The sequence below is a fragment of the Myxocyprinus asiaticus genome, chromosome 9, assembly GCF_019703515.2.
Source record: "Myxocyprinus asiaticus isolate MX2 ecotype Aquarium Trade chromosome 9, UBuf_Myxa_2, whole genome shotgun sequence".
NCBI lineage: Eukaryota > Metazoa > Chordata > Actinopteri > Cypriniformes > Catostomidae > Myxocyprinus > Myxocyprinus asiaticus.
This window is the reverse complement of record NC_059352.1, coordinates 38,921,167-38,936,232: the sequence shown is the minus strand read 5'-3', so window position 1 is coordinate 38,936,232 and position 15,066 is coordinate 38,921,167. Positions and strand designations below refer to the sequence as shown.

Genomic DNA, 15,066 nt, shown 5'->3' with positions numbered 1-15,066 from the left:
AAAACAATTTCTTTCATGGGATGACCTAGAAAACAGTCATTCACGCACTTATTACATCACGGCTGGACTATTGTAACTTCTTTTTGTGGGTCTTCCCTTGCACGACTGCAGATGGTTCAAAATGCAGCAGCAAGAGACCACATTTCCCCTGTGCTGGCACGGTCTTGCCCTACAATATATTTGTGATCTTCTTCATCCTTACTCTGCCCCCAGGTCACTCAGGTCTTGTAATCAATTACTTCTCTCTGTTCCTTGCTCTCAGTTAAAGTCTAAGGGTGTTTGGGCTTTTTCAGTAGCTGCCCCTAAGTTGTGTAACAGCCTTCCATTTCATGTTATGTCTTCAGCTACACTTTCCATTTTTTAAATGTATAGGCTGATTTTTACTCAACCTTTGAGGTTGTTTGAGGTGTAAAGTGGTTTTATGTTTATGTTCTAACTGTGTTTCTTTGTTTAATGTGTGTCTTTTATTATTCCTGTTCATTTTGAAATCATTAATTACTTTTTGTAGTGTGATTCCCATTTTCATTGTTGTTATTACTACTGATGCTTTATTATTATACTTGGATTTCTTACTATTGTACAGCACTTAGGTTCAGCGTCTGTTGTTTTTAAAAATAAACGACTTTTTAGTGCACATAACTGTAGCTGCCATGATAAACACTAAATTCACATTAATATTGATTAATGGATATTAAGTCAAATCTTTTCTACCAACAGTACATTAGCCAGGGTAGAAGCATCCTTACCTCTAAATAAAGGCAAAACACATCTCTTTCTGATATATAACATTTATTGGCAAAATATGTGGTTATATTTAGTTTTAACTTCATACACAGTTAAAACTTTACACAATTAATATGAAAAAGATCATTTAAAAACAACCATGGTTTGTTTTGGCACAAATATGTTTTGAGAAATACATGATTTGTTCCTATGTTCACATACTGTATTACACATTTTACTGGCAAATAATATGCATTAGCAATTGGATTTGAAATGCCCATTTCCCCTTATATATATAAAGCCTATATATATTTCTTTCTGGACTTTCAGTCATTCAGTGTTCATCTTGGAGTGCATGCTTGTGATTAAACTCCCTCAGAGAGACATAGTACACAAGATGAACTGCAAGAGGAAATTGAAGAAATTGTTATATCATGTTACAACAGATTCCTACTTGGTTAACTTACGATGAAGTAATCCATCCTTTTTCCACAACTTAAAATTATCAATGCAAACCATCCTTCAAAAACCAGTTTCAGTGAAAAAACATAAAATGTGAACCAGGCAAATATGAAAAATTAGTTTTATCATCACTTACGTCATCATATTGGAAGTTCACCATTCCCTGCTGCATTGTGTCTCTCCTCCTAAAATTGTCTACAGAAAAAAAATAAATAAATACTCATTTATCAGGTTTACTGATTCATACTCAGTACAATTACAGTTATCAGTTCTGCATGGATCTGCATTACCACCTTAAATGTTATGTCTGTAGTACACACCTGTAAGTGCTCTTAGCTTCACACAACACGCCACATAGTCATCAAAGTAGATCTTGCCTGACTTGCTGTAGCGTTTGATGATGGCGTTCAGTGCCTGAGGGCTGATTCTATACCCTGTGTAGTGAAGACAAACACAAAAATGTCAAACTTTACATCATGGTACATTAATTTTTCCATTACAAAAACATGTTGACAGTATCCTTTAGTTAGATGTATCTTACAGTTAACTGGGTTCCAAATTAGTGACTTTTTCCTTCTTTTTCGCTCTGAGCACTAGTCATTTTCTGCTTTACAGTTAACAGAGATATTCTTGATTCATACTTCTAGGAAAGGTCTGCACACTCACCCATGTTTGCAATACACTGGGACATCTCATGAGGTTCCACCGTTCCACTGCAGTCCCTATCCACCATCAAGAAGTTCTGCTTCCAGCCATTTAGCACCCCAAACAGTTCTTTAAACTCACTGAAACCCAACTTTCCTGTGTAATCTCTCTGCAGACACATGGTTAAAGAAACTAACCTACTGCAAATGACCTGTTTATGGAGCAAACAGGGGACTGGGATTAACATGGAGCAAACATTTTAGTCTTCTGACACAAGCTTGAACAGTGCCAGACTGTTGTACATTTTTGTGAAGGATACATCTAGCATGGCGATCATAATCCTGCAAGTTTCCAAACTGAAGGCTGAAAAGGAAAAGCAATGAGACGATCTATTCTGTACATCACTCTCTATTATTGATTTGGAAGTACAAATTAATTGGAAGTACAAAATGTTCCCCAAATCTATCAACCATACTCAAGAGTGTACTGTATGTGTTGGTACTTACGAGTGTAGGAACCACTGATTCCAGTCTGGGTTAGGCACCTTTGGAGTTCTTCAGCATCAATCTCACCATCCTGACATACACATAACATTCATGTGACCACATGAACGACATGAAATTACATTATAGCCACAGTACCCGCATAAACACCTGTGCACTGCTCTCACCTGGCCAGCTATGGCTGTAAAATATCCCCACATTGGGTCTTGGGCATGTTGGCCAGGAAAAGCCCCTGGGTACCCATATTGGTGTGCTGGGTAACCACCTGCAGGAGGAACACCTACAGGGACTCCTGGCATCGCACCACCATACTGCAAGAAAGAGAGTTATTTTTCAAAACACACGTAATTATCCAATTAAATGATAACATGCATAGGTCTCTGACACAACAGATCCAGCTAGATATCGTTCACAGATGATGTTGTGGCTAATTTTACCCACATTATTATCCACCCTGACCCTGTCCACCTAACTGGATTTTTTAGCCATTTAGCTTGACCTGTATGACTTATAACATCTTTAACATGTCCCTTTAATAATGAAACATAAAGATACTTATAATAGTACGTTTCATTTTTTCATAATTTCAAAGCCTAAATGCACCGAACTGTAGATATGACTCGTATAGGCTTAAGTTGACGAGTCACTGTTTCTGTCTGTGTAGTTTAAGACAAATCCGCCCCACAATAAAATGCAATTTATTTGATGTAACCATAAAGCGTTGCAATCTGATTGCAGCACACACGCTACAGATTTCCCTGCCAATCTGGCTTCTCTTTCGCTAATTATCAAGTTCTTTTACTTTTTACAAACTAAATTCAACGTAAAACAGAAACTATACTTACATTGTTATATCCTGGGTACGCCATACTTTTTGACAGCAGGTATAAAAACTAGAACCGACTTAAAACGTATCTTGTGAAAAAAGTTTGCGTGCAGTGAAGGACACTTCCGTACATTCACTATGACCGGAAGCGATTGATTACGTCATTTAAGAGAAGCCTTATGAGTTTAACCGTACCGTAAATGACTGCATAAGTAGGCCTGTTCGATTCCAGAATTCAAGAGTCGATTCCGGACTCTATGTCTCGTTTAAAAGGCTGCATGCTAGGTAGGACGCGTCCTTTGAAGGCTGCAGTATACCGAGTGTACTCCTTTAAACAAGCCTCGTTTAAACGAGACGGCCTTCGCAGGACAAACGGAAACGGAACATAACATGGTTGCTATGGCAGCACGCCACTCTTGGGAGCACTTTGAGTGAGAAAGGAACAAAGTCCCTTTAGAAGGGAATATTTTAGGTAAAATTTAGGAGAGTTAAAATGATGTAAAGATAAATTAAAATAGATTTTACAGGTGTACTTTTACTCTAATACTTTATTTTAATTATATATTAATATAATTATACATATTATATACTCTTCACCCATCCACTGAGGTACTTCAACTTGGGAATTAACATTCTTGCGTTTGAACGTCATATTTACGGGCAAATTGGCGACATTTTTTTTTTAGACATTTCCGTTGAAGCAAAGAATTGTGGGTTATGAGTGCCCACGAAGGATACACCTCATGCATCCTCCGAATTCCCATGAAAGAAGGTCTCATTCGAAGGCTGCATTCGAAGTGTCCTACTCGCTTTTCTGAAACGAGACAGCCTAGATGACGTACGCGGCCGAAAAATGCGACCACCGGAGTACGCATCCTTCCAAACGAGACACAGCCGATCGATTCTTTTTCAATTCCGAAAAAACCGGGAGGTGAAGTTAAAGGAATATTCTTGGTTCGGTTCAAGTTAGGCTCAATCGACAGCATTTGTGGCATAATGTTGATTACCACAAAAAATAATTTCGACTCGTCTCTCCTTTTTTTTTTTTTTTTAACCCTTTTTGGAGGGTTTAATGGCAGAAATGTGAAGCTTATAATTTTATAAAGGCACTTACATCAATTCTTCTGTTACAACTCATGTTTTATTTGAGCTATAAAGTTGTTTAAATCGTAATTTTACAGTCGTTATAGGGTTTGTTGACGTCATAACTCTTAAAACAGTGATCATTTTAATGTTTACAGATTGGCCCCATTCACTTCCATTAAATGCCTCACTGTTACCCAGATTTTTTTATTTTTTATTTTTTAAGAAAAGGAGGGGCAATTAAAAATTATTATTATTGTTATTATTATTATATAATATTATTATTTTGTGGTGATATTATACCGCAAATGCTGTCCATTTAGCTTAACTTGTATCGAACCCTTAATATTCCTTTAAATCTCTTTATAAATAGCAATCTAAGCGTTCTTTGCATCATTGAATGGCAATTAGAAGATCTTGACATTTTCTATTAATAGGTCTATTCTAAAAATAAATGTGAGCCTATAGATGAAATTGCCTGTAATAGGCTACACTTTAATTTTATTTAAAACGTCTGTGAAGTGTGTGCTAATGAAAATAATCATAATATAAAAGTTTCAAACGTACTGTAAAAATGTCGAGTGCTAGACTGAGGAGAAGCGTTACACTTGCTTAATGTGTGCAGTCAACTGATCATTTGAACTTTAACCTATTTTATTGATATAAGCTCTACTTGATCCTCCTCTGCCATCTCCTTGTTGCAGACAGGTGTTGTAACATGTGAAGTTGCTATTTTACGCCAATTTTATGTCACAAATTTGGTATTTTACTTGATTGTACGTTTAATTCAAATTAATATACCGGCAGACTTTATCGTTCCGGAAAGCAGCTGTCTGATGTGTTGAAGTGCTTGTGTGATTGCTTCAGACAGATGAAACGGAGCGAATTTACTGACTGACTGACTACAAAATAAGTCAGGAAATTATGACCGTTTAGCTACAGCTATTTTATAATCATTTTGTAATTTGAATTAGTGGAATGTGTAGTTGTTTAGTGGTCGAGGGAGGAAAAAAAAAAAAAACAATACTCTCATAATCACGCTCATGTGCGGAGTCCATTCCCCCAAACGGAATCATTCTAAGCTTTGGAGTCGATTCTCAATTCCCAACGCCTAAGAATCGAAGAATCGATTCTTTTTGAAGCTCCACATTCATTGTTCCGAGTTATTCATTCACAGTCAGTCACACGGGTAGTCATATGGGCAATTGACTGATAATCTTGGTGGCCAATTGTGGCATTGTGCTTCTATTTGTTAAATGTGTTGTCGTATCATGGAAACGTGAAAAGTATTTATAGTAAATTAACTTGAGACGATTTTGTTTTTCGTGCTTATATAACATCAGCTTGTCATTACGTTGAAAACCACTGGTAGGAGCTATTACCCTAAAACTAGAGTACATTAAACGTCTGGCAGGCACCTCCATTTAACATGATCAACCCAGAAGCAAGTCTCTCAGGAGGAAAGTTTTTGGGCAATGTCGGACACTTCCATAAATTCACTCCACAGGATGTTTGGGGCGTCTTTAAGTGTTTGATGACATAACACTACTCTACTACTAAATGAAATATTGAAACATGAAAATTTCATTTAAACATGATATCTGCTTTTTATTCTTAATAAGAGATCTGTTAAGTAGAACAGATCTTATTAACAATAAATAAATAAAATAATACTTAGTCCCCAAATCAGACCAAAGTTTTCATATAAATCAGCTCTTTCCCATTATGCTGTTTTCATAACTTTTAATGGACTGCTTAGTGCAGGTTTTCTAAACTTTTATGTAACTTTGGCCATACTTTGCCCCCATAATGTCATATTTGGGGATTCATCATTCCTAAAGCATACAATTAACCAGTTTCAGTGAATGTTATTTGGAAGTTCTTCTTTATGGTGATCCGAGTTGTATTACAGTTTAATAACCCTTCTGTTCTCTGGTTGTATGGAAAGCGGTCACCGGCAGGATTAAGACTAACCCTGCTAAAGGAGAGAATGGGTGAGAAAGAATGAGCGTCACTAGGATGCTTATGTAATACCATGTTACTTTGCGTCGCCTGTTTACACAGGCTTTGCTGAGTTACAGTTTAATGGTCAAACTGAGAAGTTCAAGGAAAGATCAAGGTAGCACAGTAAATGGGATTCCTAAGTGTGCCAAATGGACAGCATGCAACCAACTCTCAAGTCAAATGTGAGTGGAAGAGTTTAATAAAATAAAAAAAGGTATAATAGTTAATGGTTTATTCACCCAAATTAAGTTTTCTGAACTTAAAGTGTAGGTGATGAGCCATTGGTCTGGTTTTAGTAATTAAATGAGAAAAAAAAAAAAAAAAAAAACGAATCCCCAAGGACTATTTGCATCTTTTCATGTAGTTTTTATTTATCCTGTACCTTATAGTTTAGAAAATACAGATCTGTAACAGTACACCAAAACTGTACTTGAAAAATCTTAACGAAGGAAATTGTCATCAAAAGACAATGATACAACAGTCATATCCACAGTGAAACAGAACTATAGGTCTGTTGAACCCAGAACAGACAAATAGGGTTGAAAGTGGAAGTGAAAAGAGCTAGCAGGATTCTTGGCATGCTTGAACAGAGATCACTACTGAACAGAGATCAGTTTCCCTTGCCATAATCCTTTGGTAAACAAATAAGACTGTGCAAGCATGACTGATTCTGAATCTGTAATCAGGCTTTTCAGCCTTGATGGTCACATACATCAAGAGCTGGTTGCAATTTCACACACACCAATTTACAAAAAGAACAGTCTGTTGTACACCTTATACAATGCAAATCAATATAGCCTTTGCAAAAATATACTCATAATATACACAGATTTCATTTTTCAATGCCCCTGTCTTCTTTTTACCCATCCCACACCAATAAAAATCAAATTACAAAATCAGTTGAATATATTGATTTCTTAACAGTTATAAAGAATTTTTCTTGGCCAGCTGGAGAAAATGTGAATTTTTCAGGATTATAAAGCTATGTACTTCCGTAATGACAAAACTTTCCGAATTGCATCATTTTGTATTGATAGAAGTGTACTACAAATCTCACTGAAGCAGAGCATTGAAAAAAGACACCAGGCCCAATACACAAAGAAAGCAGTACACAAAAGCCATATATTTTTTAAAAATATACACATTTATACATATAAAATCAATGGTTATACTTAAAATACTGTTGTGTCCCTTTTAGTTAATATAAAAAATAAAAAAAAATTAAAAAAAAAAAAAAACAGCCGACATGTACACTGTGTTCATCACGGAACCTGTTTGTCAAACAAACAGAAACAAAATAAAGGTTCTACAGGTCTGCTCAGCAGTAGTCTTGGTGGGGGGGAGGGGGGTTCAAAGCAGTTCAGAAAGCATAATTTTCAGGAAAGGATGGCCCCACTATGCACTGATCCCTGCCATCTCCTGGGTAAGAAGCACTGTTGGTCTCATCAAAGTGAGAGAGTGGTACAATGTCATCCTCAGGAACCTGCAGGCCATCGGGGTCTGCCTTCAGACTGGGCCTCTGGTTATCAGGGAATGCCATGGAGAAGAGCGCATCTGGATCACACACAAACTTATACACATATCGCTCTCCAGCAACCTGCACATGAGCAACAAAAAGAGAATTTTTTATGTCTTGTAAAGTCTTACAGTAAAATCGGATATGTTCTAATGGGGTAGATTTGACGAGGGAACTAAGGTTTAATGGTTAGGAAATGAAAGAAGAAAAATTACATTGGAACGGGAACGTGCCTTTACCTTCTGCATGATGCCCTTCTCATAGTAGTAACGCAGGGAGCGACTCAGCTTGTCATAGTTCATTGCAGGCCTGTTCTTCTGGATACCCCAGCGACGAGCAACCTATAGCAAATGCATGTTAATTCTGCATGTTGGCTAAAAAAAAATGGGTTATGAATCCATTCCAACCTAGTCTCGTAGAATAAACGTTATAACAACTACATTTTTGCAAACTGAGTTTTACATGCCACATTCTACATTTTGCTGTCCAAGGACACTGAAACGAAAGTGCCACAGAAGTGACACAAAATGACGTAGTTGCTTCAGTAAATGTGCTTTTCATATCGAATTTGCTTTATAGGTTCAGGCTAAAGTTTTAGGTTAGGGAGGTACATTTTACTCATTAAAACATCCATCTAATATTCACCTTAAAATCCTTTTTTATTTTTGAATTGGTTTGCAAAAATGTTGCTATTGTCACATAAATTTCATGAGATAAGACTGATCCATTCTATTTTATTAAACACTGACCTCTTCTGGTTCAATAAGTTTAAACTCAAGCCCACGGCCAGTCCAAGCAATAAAGTGGCTGTTGGATGGGTCGTCCAACAGAGTGACCAGGAACTGCCAGAGTTGCAGAGATCCCCTTCGTTGATATGGAGGACCCTCCCTGAACACCCCACCCTCCTGCTTCAGCTTTCCCTCCAGCCTATCTGGAACCACACACACATCATCGTAATACAGGTGGGGCTCTCCATCATATGCAAAACCTGCAAAGACAGCCAGAGAGAAACTCGGATTAAATATGGACAGCTAGTTCTAACCCGAACTCTAGATTAATTGGTGACAGATGCTGAATAAAAGCTTTCTATGCTAGAGTTCCATTTTTACTTAAGTAAAATGAAGAAAAGTCTCACACTCGCTGTTGCCTCTATAGAAGTTTGTAGATTTGCCAAAAGATGACTGGCAGTTCTGTACTTCTGCAAGACAATGAAGAGAAATATGATTATTATTAAGGTAATATAGAAGTACCATAGACACAGAAAACCAAACACTACTATGATATTGAAAAAAAAAAAAAAAAAATCATAACACACACACACACACATATATATATATATATATATATATATATATATGTATATGTGTGTGTGTGTGTGTGTGTGTGTGTGTGTGTGTGTGTATGTATGTGTGGTGTTGAGTTCGACAGTTTAAGTTTAGACCTAATCCATTCAAAGAAGAGATCATGCATTCTAACTAGCGATCTGATTTCCTCTTTGTCTCTCAACTGTATATCTGACCTAGTGGGAGCTAAAAGGATTTCCCATTACATCACTACCACAAAACCAACAGAGGAGGAGAAAACATGCTACATGGTGGTGGCTGTCTGATTTGGACTAAATCCCAGACCTCAGGTGACATGGCTTTGCAGTGTTGTACACCAACCTGAGTCAAAGCCAAAGTCTCTGGGCTCCTGTTTGATTGACAACTGGTGAAACAGGGGAGCCCGAGGGGGTCCCATGTTTTGAACACCCTGATCGTTGTAACGGGGATCCACCATCTCCTTTTTGAAGCCCTGAGGCGGCATGGAGACCAAGGGCTCCGACATCTGGCGGTGGTAAGAAGGACGGCTATTTCGGTGAAAATGGCCAGGGGTCTGTGGGGTGAAAGGATTCTGATGATGGCCATCAGATTGTGGGAATGGTAGACAGGGTTCAGAAAGCTGCCGATGGAACCTACTAGGACAAATAGAATAGGAGATAGACAAACGAGGGTAGATGGTATGAGAATTAATGTTATCCAGAGCATCATGGGCAATTTAGATCATGAGTTTCACGTCAAAGGGATAAATCTGGGTTCAAAGCCCTTTTTTCCCATTAGTTAACCCAGGAGACTTAATGGGATAAACATAGCATTGCTTTCCAGGTCAGTGTGGCATCTTTAACAAGTTAATACCCAATGAAAGGCTCAACCTGAGCTGATTACAGCACTTTCTACACGCACGAGCAGCTCAAGCACAAGGCAAAGATAGAAATGAGGTTAAATGATCATTGTGACCCAACAGATGAGTATAAAGTAAAATCAGAGTGACAAGATAAAAAAGTAGCACAAATAAATGAAGACAACATGTGTCTGACTTTTCCAGTTGTTTGTAATTAAATGGGTAGTGACTGGACTAAAATAATTCCCATGACTTATTTGATTACATCTTAAAATTCCTTGACCGTAGGAACCTTACGGATTCCCTTAGAGGACAAGGCAGGAATTTTTTTGAAAACGTTTTGCGTGCTCTCGCAATAAATTTACGTTAATAAAAATAATTTTGTGGTTATACTATACAAATACCATAGTTTAACTATGGTTTTACTATAGTAATATTGTAGTAACCATGACTGTTGTAACCATGTTTTATTTTTTGGCGGAAACCATGGTTTTACTATGGTAATATTTTAGTAACTATGAAAAGTAACCAAGAATTTTTTGGAAGAAACCATTGTTTTAAAACAGTATACTGTATCCATATTGTAACCATTATTTTACTATAAATGAATACCATGGCACCAACCAAAAAATTATGATTTTAATTAGTGTAGTTTTTGTTTTCCTGTATTATTATTATGGTTTGACTACAAATATCAAGGTTAAAAAGAAATACTATGGTAAATTTATTGCGAGGGCACGCAAAACTATTTCAGAAAAAGAAATTCCCGCCCTGTCCTCTAAAGGGCTCTGTAGAACCTAAGGATGTGGACAGCATTCAATAAGTAATAAAATTCAATGTTTCCTTCCCTCATAAGTAATCCCATATTCATACCTGTGGTCTGTGCTATAGGAGGCATCTGGGTGATTGACAGGTGGGCAGGGCACAGCAAAAGGTGGGCTTTGACTGTGGAGTGGAGTCTGTATTCTCTGATGGGGAGGGGAGGAGCTGTGGGTGGGACCAGGCAATACTGGTGGTCCTTGTGTCTGAGTTTGGGTGGGAGGCATCGCTCTTTTTTGTGCAGGGTGAGTTGCTGTGCTGATGGAGGATCCAAAGGGCGATGCTGGTGTCGAGGGAGGAGTTAGTGGCTTGTTGAAAGAAAATGGCTTCCTGTCAAAGGCACTACAACAGGAATGACCAAGCAATATTTTAGAATAGCAGATATACACAGTGAGTGTAATGCAGAGAAAATGATCAAGGAGCGTGGGTATATGGAAAGCTGGAGCATGGACAAGAAAAATATGTACCTGTAGTTATATAGGCACTTTTCTCCATATGGAGAAAGTCTCTGGTCTGGTCCACAGGGGGAAAACCCCCTACTCGGGCTCAGTTCCCTCTTCACTTTAATTTGAAGGGGTCCATGGAACATCACTACAGAGAGACAAAAATGTTTCTTTAACACATCCATGAATACATTCAGTGTCTTCTCAGTGAAACAACAAACAAAAGTATTGTTCTTTGGCTAAACTGGGAACCTAACCTAGTATGTTCTGGCATCTTTCATGTGTAGTATTATATATGATAAGCATTAAGTACTGAATGTATTTTTTTTAAAGTGCAGATAACTTTCCTTCAAGAAAAGACGACAGCAAGTTAGGACTTGCAGCATACCATGTGATTCCTATGGAAAAAGTGCCCCATTGCCCAGCTGTGGTGAAAGAGGGGCCTGTGAGAGCAACAGGCACGATGCCAGATAAAAGGGATTGTGCCAGACAAACACACACATACCCTCACAAACACAGTTTCTATGCAAACACATTCATGTGCATTCACAAAAAAAAAAAGCTCCATTGACACCATAGAAAATGCACACAATCACACTTATTCAGACACCAAATGGGAAGAAAAACTAACAAGGGAAACAGCCATAGCACTGTTCACCAGCACATAATAAGCAGTGTGTGTGCGTGGAGGATCCAGCCTCATTAAAATGTCACCAGGCTGGAGGCTGCCATGAGTTACTGCACTGCAGTAGCAGACTGGGCCTCGCATGTGAGCACACACACACACCATACAAAATTCTTAAACCCATGCCTAGGAATTAGGTTTGGAACAGAAATTCTTGGAATGAATGGTTTGGAGATCAATTTGGTTGATTTTCTTGGTTTTTAGGAAGGAAAACAAAAAGGGGGAGGGGTGTTCTGTTCTGCTTAAACAAAGATATATATACACACACACACACACACACACACAATATATATATATACACACACACACAACATAGAATGACTACTGCTAATCAGCCAATCAGACACAAAACGTCCAAATATTGGCTGATATATTGGTCTAACACCAGGCCACATGGAGTTTCTACAATTCATGAAAAATAACAATTAGCCTACTACAGGCTATTCTGCAACCAGTTCCACTTCCTTGGTGCATAAATATTCAAGAAAATGGTACTCACAGTTATCTGACTGGAAATCTGGAACAAACTGTTCATCATCAGGTACCTGGGCTGAACATGGAGAAGAAAAACAAATTTACCATGGAAACCTGCACCAGAGTCCGTGAACAGAGGCATGAAATATTCAGCGAAAATTACTTCTTCAGAGCACAAACAAAGATTTTAGAAGAATATTTAAGCTCTGAAGGTCCATACAATGCAAGTGAATGGTGACCGGACCTTTCAAGCTCCAAAAATCACAAAGTCAGCATAAAAGAAATTCATATGACTCCAGTGGTTAAATCTATGTCTGCAGAAGCAATCTGATCGGTGTGAGGGTAAGAAATAAATCAATAATTAAGTCCTTTTTTACTATAAATATCCACTTTCACTTCCACATTCTGAAAGTGAAAGTGGAGATTTACAGTAAAAAAGGATTGAAATATTGATCTGTTTCTCACCCAAAGTGATTGCATTGCTTCAGAAGTCATATTAAACCACTGGAGTCATATGGCTTACATTTAGGCTGCCTTTATGTGAATTTTGGAGCTTCAAAGTTCTGGTCACCATTCACTTGCATTGAAAGGACATACAGAGCTGAGATGTTCCAGAGCAATCTATGCACCAGACTGTTAGTGTACCTTCTGCTATCCAAATCTCTTGTAGCTGGCTCAGATCTTGAAACAGCTCTGTAAAAGGAAAAGATTGATTTGTGTTTAAATAGGGTTCCTTGTTTGTTTAGGCCTTGGTTAAAAGACTTGCCTAGGCCAGATATGGGATTGATTGCATGTTAATTTGTTTACCCTCTGTATCCTGTGCCAGCTCAGTGTCAACAAACTTCCTCTTTCGGTCACTGAAAGGTCTACAAGACGGTTCCTCCATGTGAGTCTTCTGTAAAACAAGACAACTTATGAACAGCTATTCCGATGGCAAAGTATGAACAAAACTATTTTGATGGCCAAGCATCTGAAACATAAAATGGTAGTTAGTCATGAAAGTGGCGAAAACAAGGCATGGCAAGTTAAAATTGAGACTTACGTTGGGTGGCACCATAAAAGGGACCTGCTGGTCGTAAAATCCGTCCATGTCACTTGCTTCTCACTGCGGCCAAAGGTGCAGCAGCAGGAGGGAAACAGGAATGAAGAGGGATAAAGGGGAGGAGTGGGCCGCCAAATACACACGGCTGATATTCTTGCCTGATGGAAGAAGAGCCGAGAAAAGTGGCACTTAGAGAAAGATGGGCACTCTTGTCGGATCTGATGCAGCTATCAGTGATCGTCCCGGGCCCTGACAGCCCAGGGACAACTGTCTCTTTGATCTGGGAAAACTTCAGCAAGTCTGTTTGTTTGTGTAACACTCTCAGCTCCTGCTCAGATGAAGTGTGCTGCATTAGTGCAGGGACACTTGCACTCCTCCTCTCTTTCTAACACACACACAGTACAGATGGGAGTCCTTACATAACCATACAGTGCCATCTGTTGCCCAAGGGAGTATCCAAGACTCCATACTAAAAGTACAGAAAATAGAACTAAACTTAAATTAAAGCAATTGCTCAGAAATTAGCAAAAAGAAAAAGGTTCACTTTTAAATCAAGGAAAACAATACCAAACCTAAGCTATTCCTCACGCTTCGTCACACACGTGTGTTTATTTTCCTTGACGCAAGTGTTCAGGCCATAAAATCGTATTACAGCCTTGAGGCACAGAAAACGACTCGCAGCCAAAACTGCGTAACCTCTCTGGGCCGAGAACTAATTAAACAACCATATTTTAACATTATTGCTTCCTGAAGCTTATCAGACCTTTATAAAACTGTGGAAACATGAGCTTTCCATGCTGAAAACGAGCAATTTGTGCTTTAAAGATTTTAATTGCACATAATAAAAGGTAGGCAGCGGAAGGCTAAACTGTTGAATAAGTAAATTGAGATTATAATATTACATAAACATAAAACCGAGTTCAAGAAGTTCATTCCCCTCCCCCCAGCGCCCATTACCGCTGCTCGCGCTCCCCCTCCCTTCACTCGGCCGCTTGTTTTTCTCAATGAAGTGAAATTTGATCCTTCGTGCGCGCGACCCAAAACAAAGCCCAGTAGTTCAATTCATAAAAATACCAAACACGCGAAGCACTTCATCAAAACGCTTAAGAAGTCTGCAGCACTCAAACTGCTCATATGACTGAGTTTAAAATACGCTTCACAGTGTTTAGAAAACAAAAACCCGGGAAACGGTTGACAAATCTACGCACAAAGAAAATGGCGTGCGATCCAGCAAAACTAAACGTGGTGCTGCAAGTAAATATAACTTTATAAAAAAATAAAAACCACAAGTGAAAACTTGCTTCAGCATATGGTGAAACAGTACAAACCTAGAGCAGTATGCAATATCTACTCACCCGACGGTGATTAAATCCTTTGCTTTTCTAATAAAGAGCGATTTGATAAATCCCAGAAAAAACAGTCAGCGTTGCGCTCAACTTCAGCTCTACGCGACTGAAATTTTCTCAATGGGATCGCCTGCTTTTCCAAGAGCATCGGCTTAACACTGGAACGCACACTCATTGGCTAGTTCCGCACGCCCTTCCAATGATTGACCAATGGCTGTCTATACTTGCCCTGAGAACGCGTTTGGCTGTAGTCAGCCAATCAGAGCAGGGCCCTGTCCTGTTTTTATGAATGGCTAGGTTTCATTCAACAACCAGATGTTTCCCAACCGCTAAAT

General features: G+C 38.5%; 2 protein-coding genes across 9 annotated transcripts; both read right to left on the bottom strand.

Moving 5' to 3' along the window:
• Positions 1-772: 772 nt before the first annotated feature.
• Positions 773-3,498, bottom strand: gca (grancalcin). 2 transcript variants are annotated; one of them, XM_051707714.1, is made up of 8 exons: positions 3,355-3,498; positions 2,501-2,644; positions 2,337-2,406; positions 2,150-2,193; positions 1,852-1,999; positions 1,506-1,619; positions 1,322-1,380; positions 773-1,125 (listed from the first exon to the last, which is right to left on the bottom strand). In XM_051707714.1, exons 1-8 carry the CDS (start codon positions 3,367-3,369, stop codon positions 1,099-1,101), a joined length of 621 nt encoding a protein of 206 aa, XP_051563674.1. In that variant the 5' UTR covers positions 3,370-3,498; the 3' UTR covers positions 773-1,098. The 2 variants fall into 2 exon arrangements, with proteins under 2 accessions (XP_051563674.1, XP_051563672.1); XM_051707712.1 differs by lacking the exon at positions 3,355-3,498 and adding an exon at positions 3,179-3,345.
• Positions 3,499-6,601: 3,103 nt separating this feature from the next.
• etv5b (ETS variant transcription factor 5b) lies at positions 6,602-14,864 on the bottom strand. 7 transcript variants are annotated; one of them, XM_051707677.1, is made up of 12 exons: positions 14,741-14,864; positions 13,386-13,543; positions 13,151-13,238; positions 12,989-13,036; positions 12,369-12,419; positions 11,209-11,332; positions 10,796-11,083; positions 9,427-9,719; positions 8,898-8,960; positions 8,512-8,750; positions 7,996-8,103; positions 6,602-7,843 (listed from the first exon to the last, which is right to left on the bottom strand). In XM_051707677.1, exons 2-12 carry the CDS (start codon positions 13,431-13,433, stop codon positions 7,607-7,609), a joined length of 1,587 nt encoding a protein of 528 aa, XP_051563637.1. In that variant the 5' UTR covers positions 13,434-13,543; positions 14,741-14,864; the 3' UTR covers positions 6,602-7,606. The 7 variants fall into 7 exon arrangements, with proteins under 7 accessions (XP_051563637.1, XP_051563640.1, XP_051563638.1 ...); XM_051707680.1 differs by having other exon boundaries at positions 8,002-8,103; XM_051707678.1 differs by having other exon boundaries at positions 9,427-9,716.
• Between the last annotated feature and the right edge of the window lie 202 nt (positions 14,865-15,066).

Bases quoted from the DNA above. Each gene is read 5' to 3' on its own strand.
- gca (XM_051707712.1), bottom strand. From the start codon at position 3,202: ATGGCGTACCCAGGATATAACAAT. The intron at 1,620-1,851 runs GTGAGTGTGCAG...TTCACTACACAG, and splicing joins CCAGTGTATTGCAAACATGG to GGTATAGAATCAGCCCTCAG. The intron at 1,126-1,321 runs GTAAGTGATGAT...TTCCTCTTGCAG, and splicing joins TGAACTTCCAATATGATGAC to TTCATCTTGTGTACTATGTC.
- etv5b (XM_051707677.1), bottom strand. From the start codon at position 13,433: ATGGACGGATTTTACGACCAGCAGGTCCCTTTTATGGTGCCACCCAAC. The intron at 8,961-9,426 runs GTTGGTGTACAA...ATTGTCTTGCAG, and splicing joins AGACTTTGGCTTTGACTCAG to AAGTACAGAACTGCCAGTCA. The intron at 8,104-8,511 runs GTCAGTGTTTAA...CATTTGCTATAG, and splicing joins AACTTATTGAACCAGAAGAG to GTTGCTCGTCGCTGGGGTAT.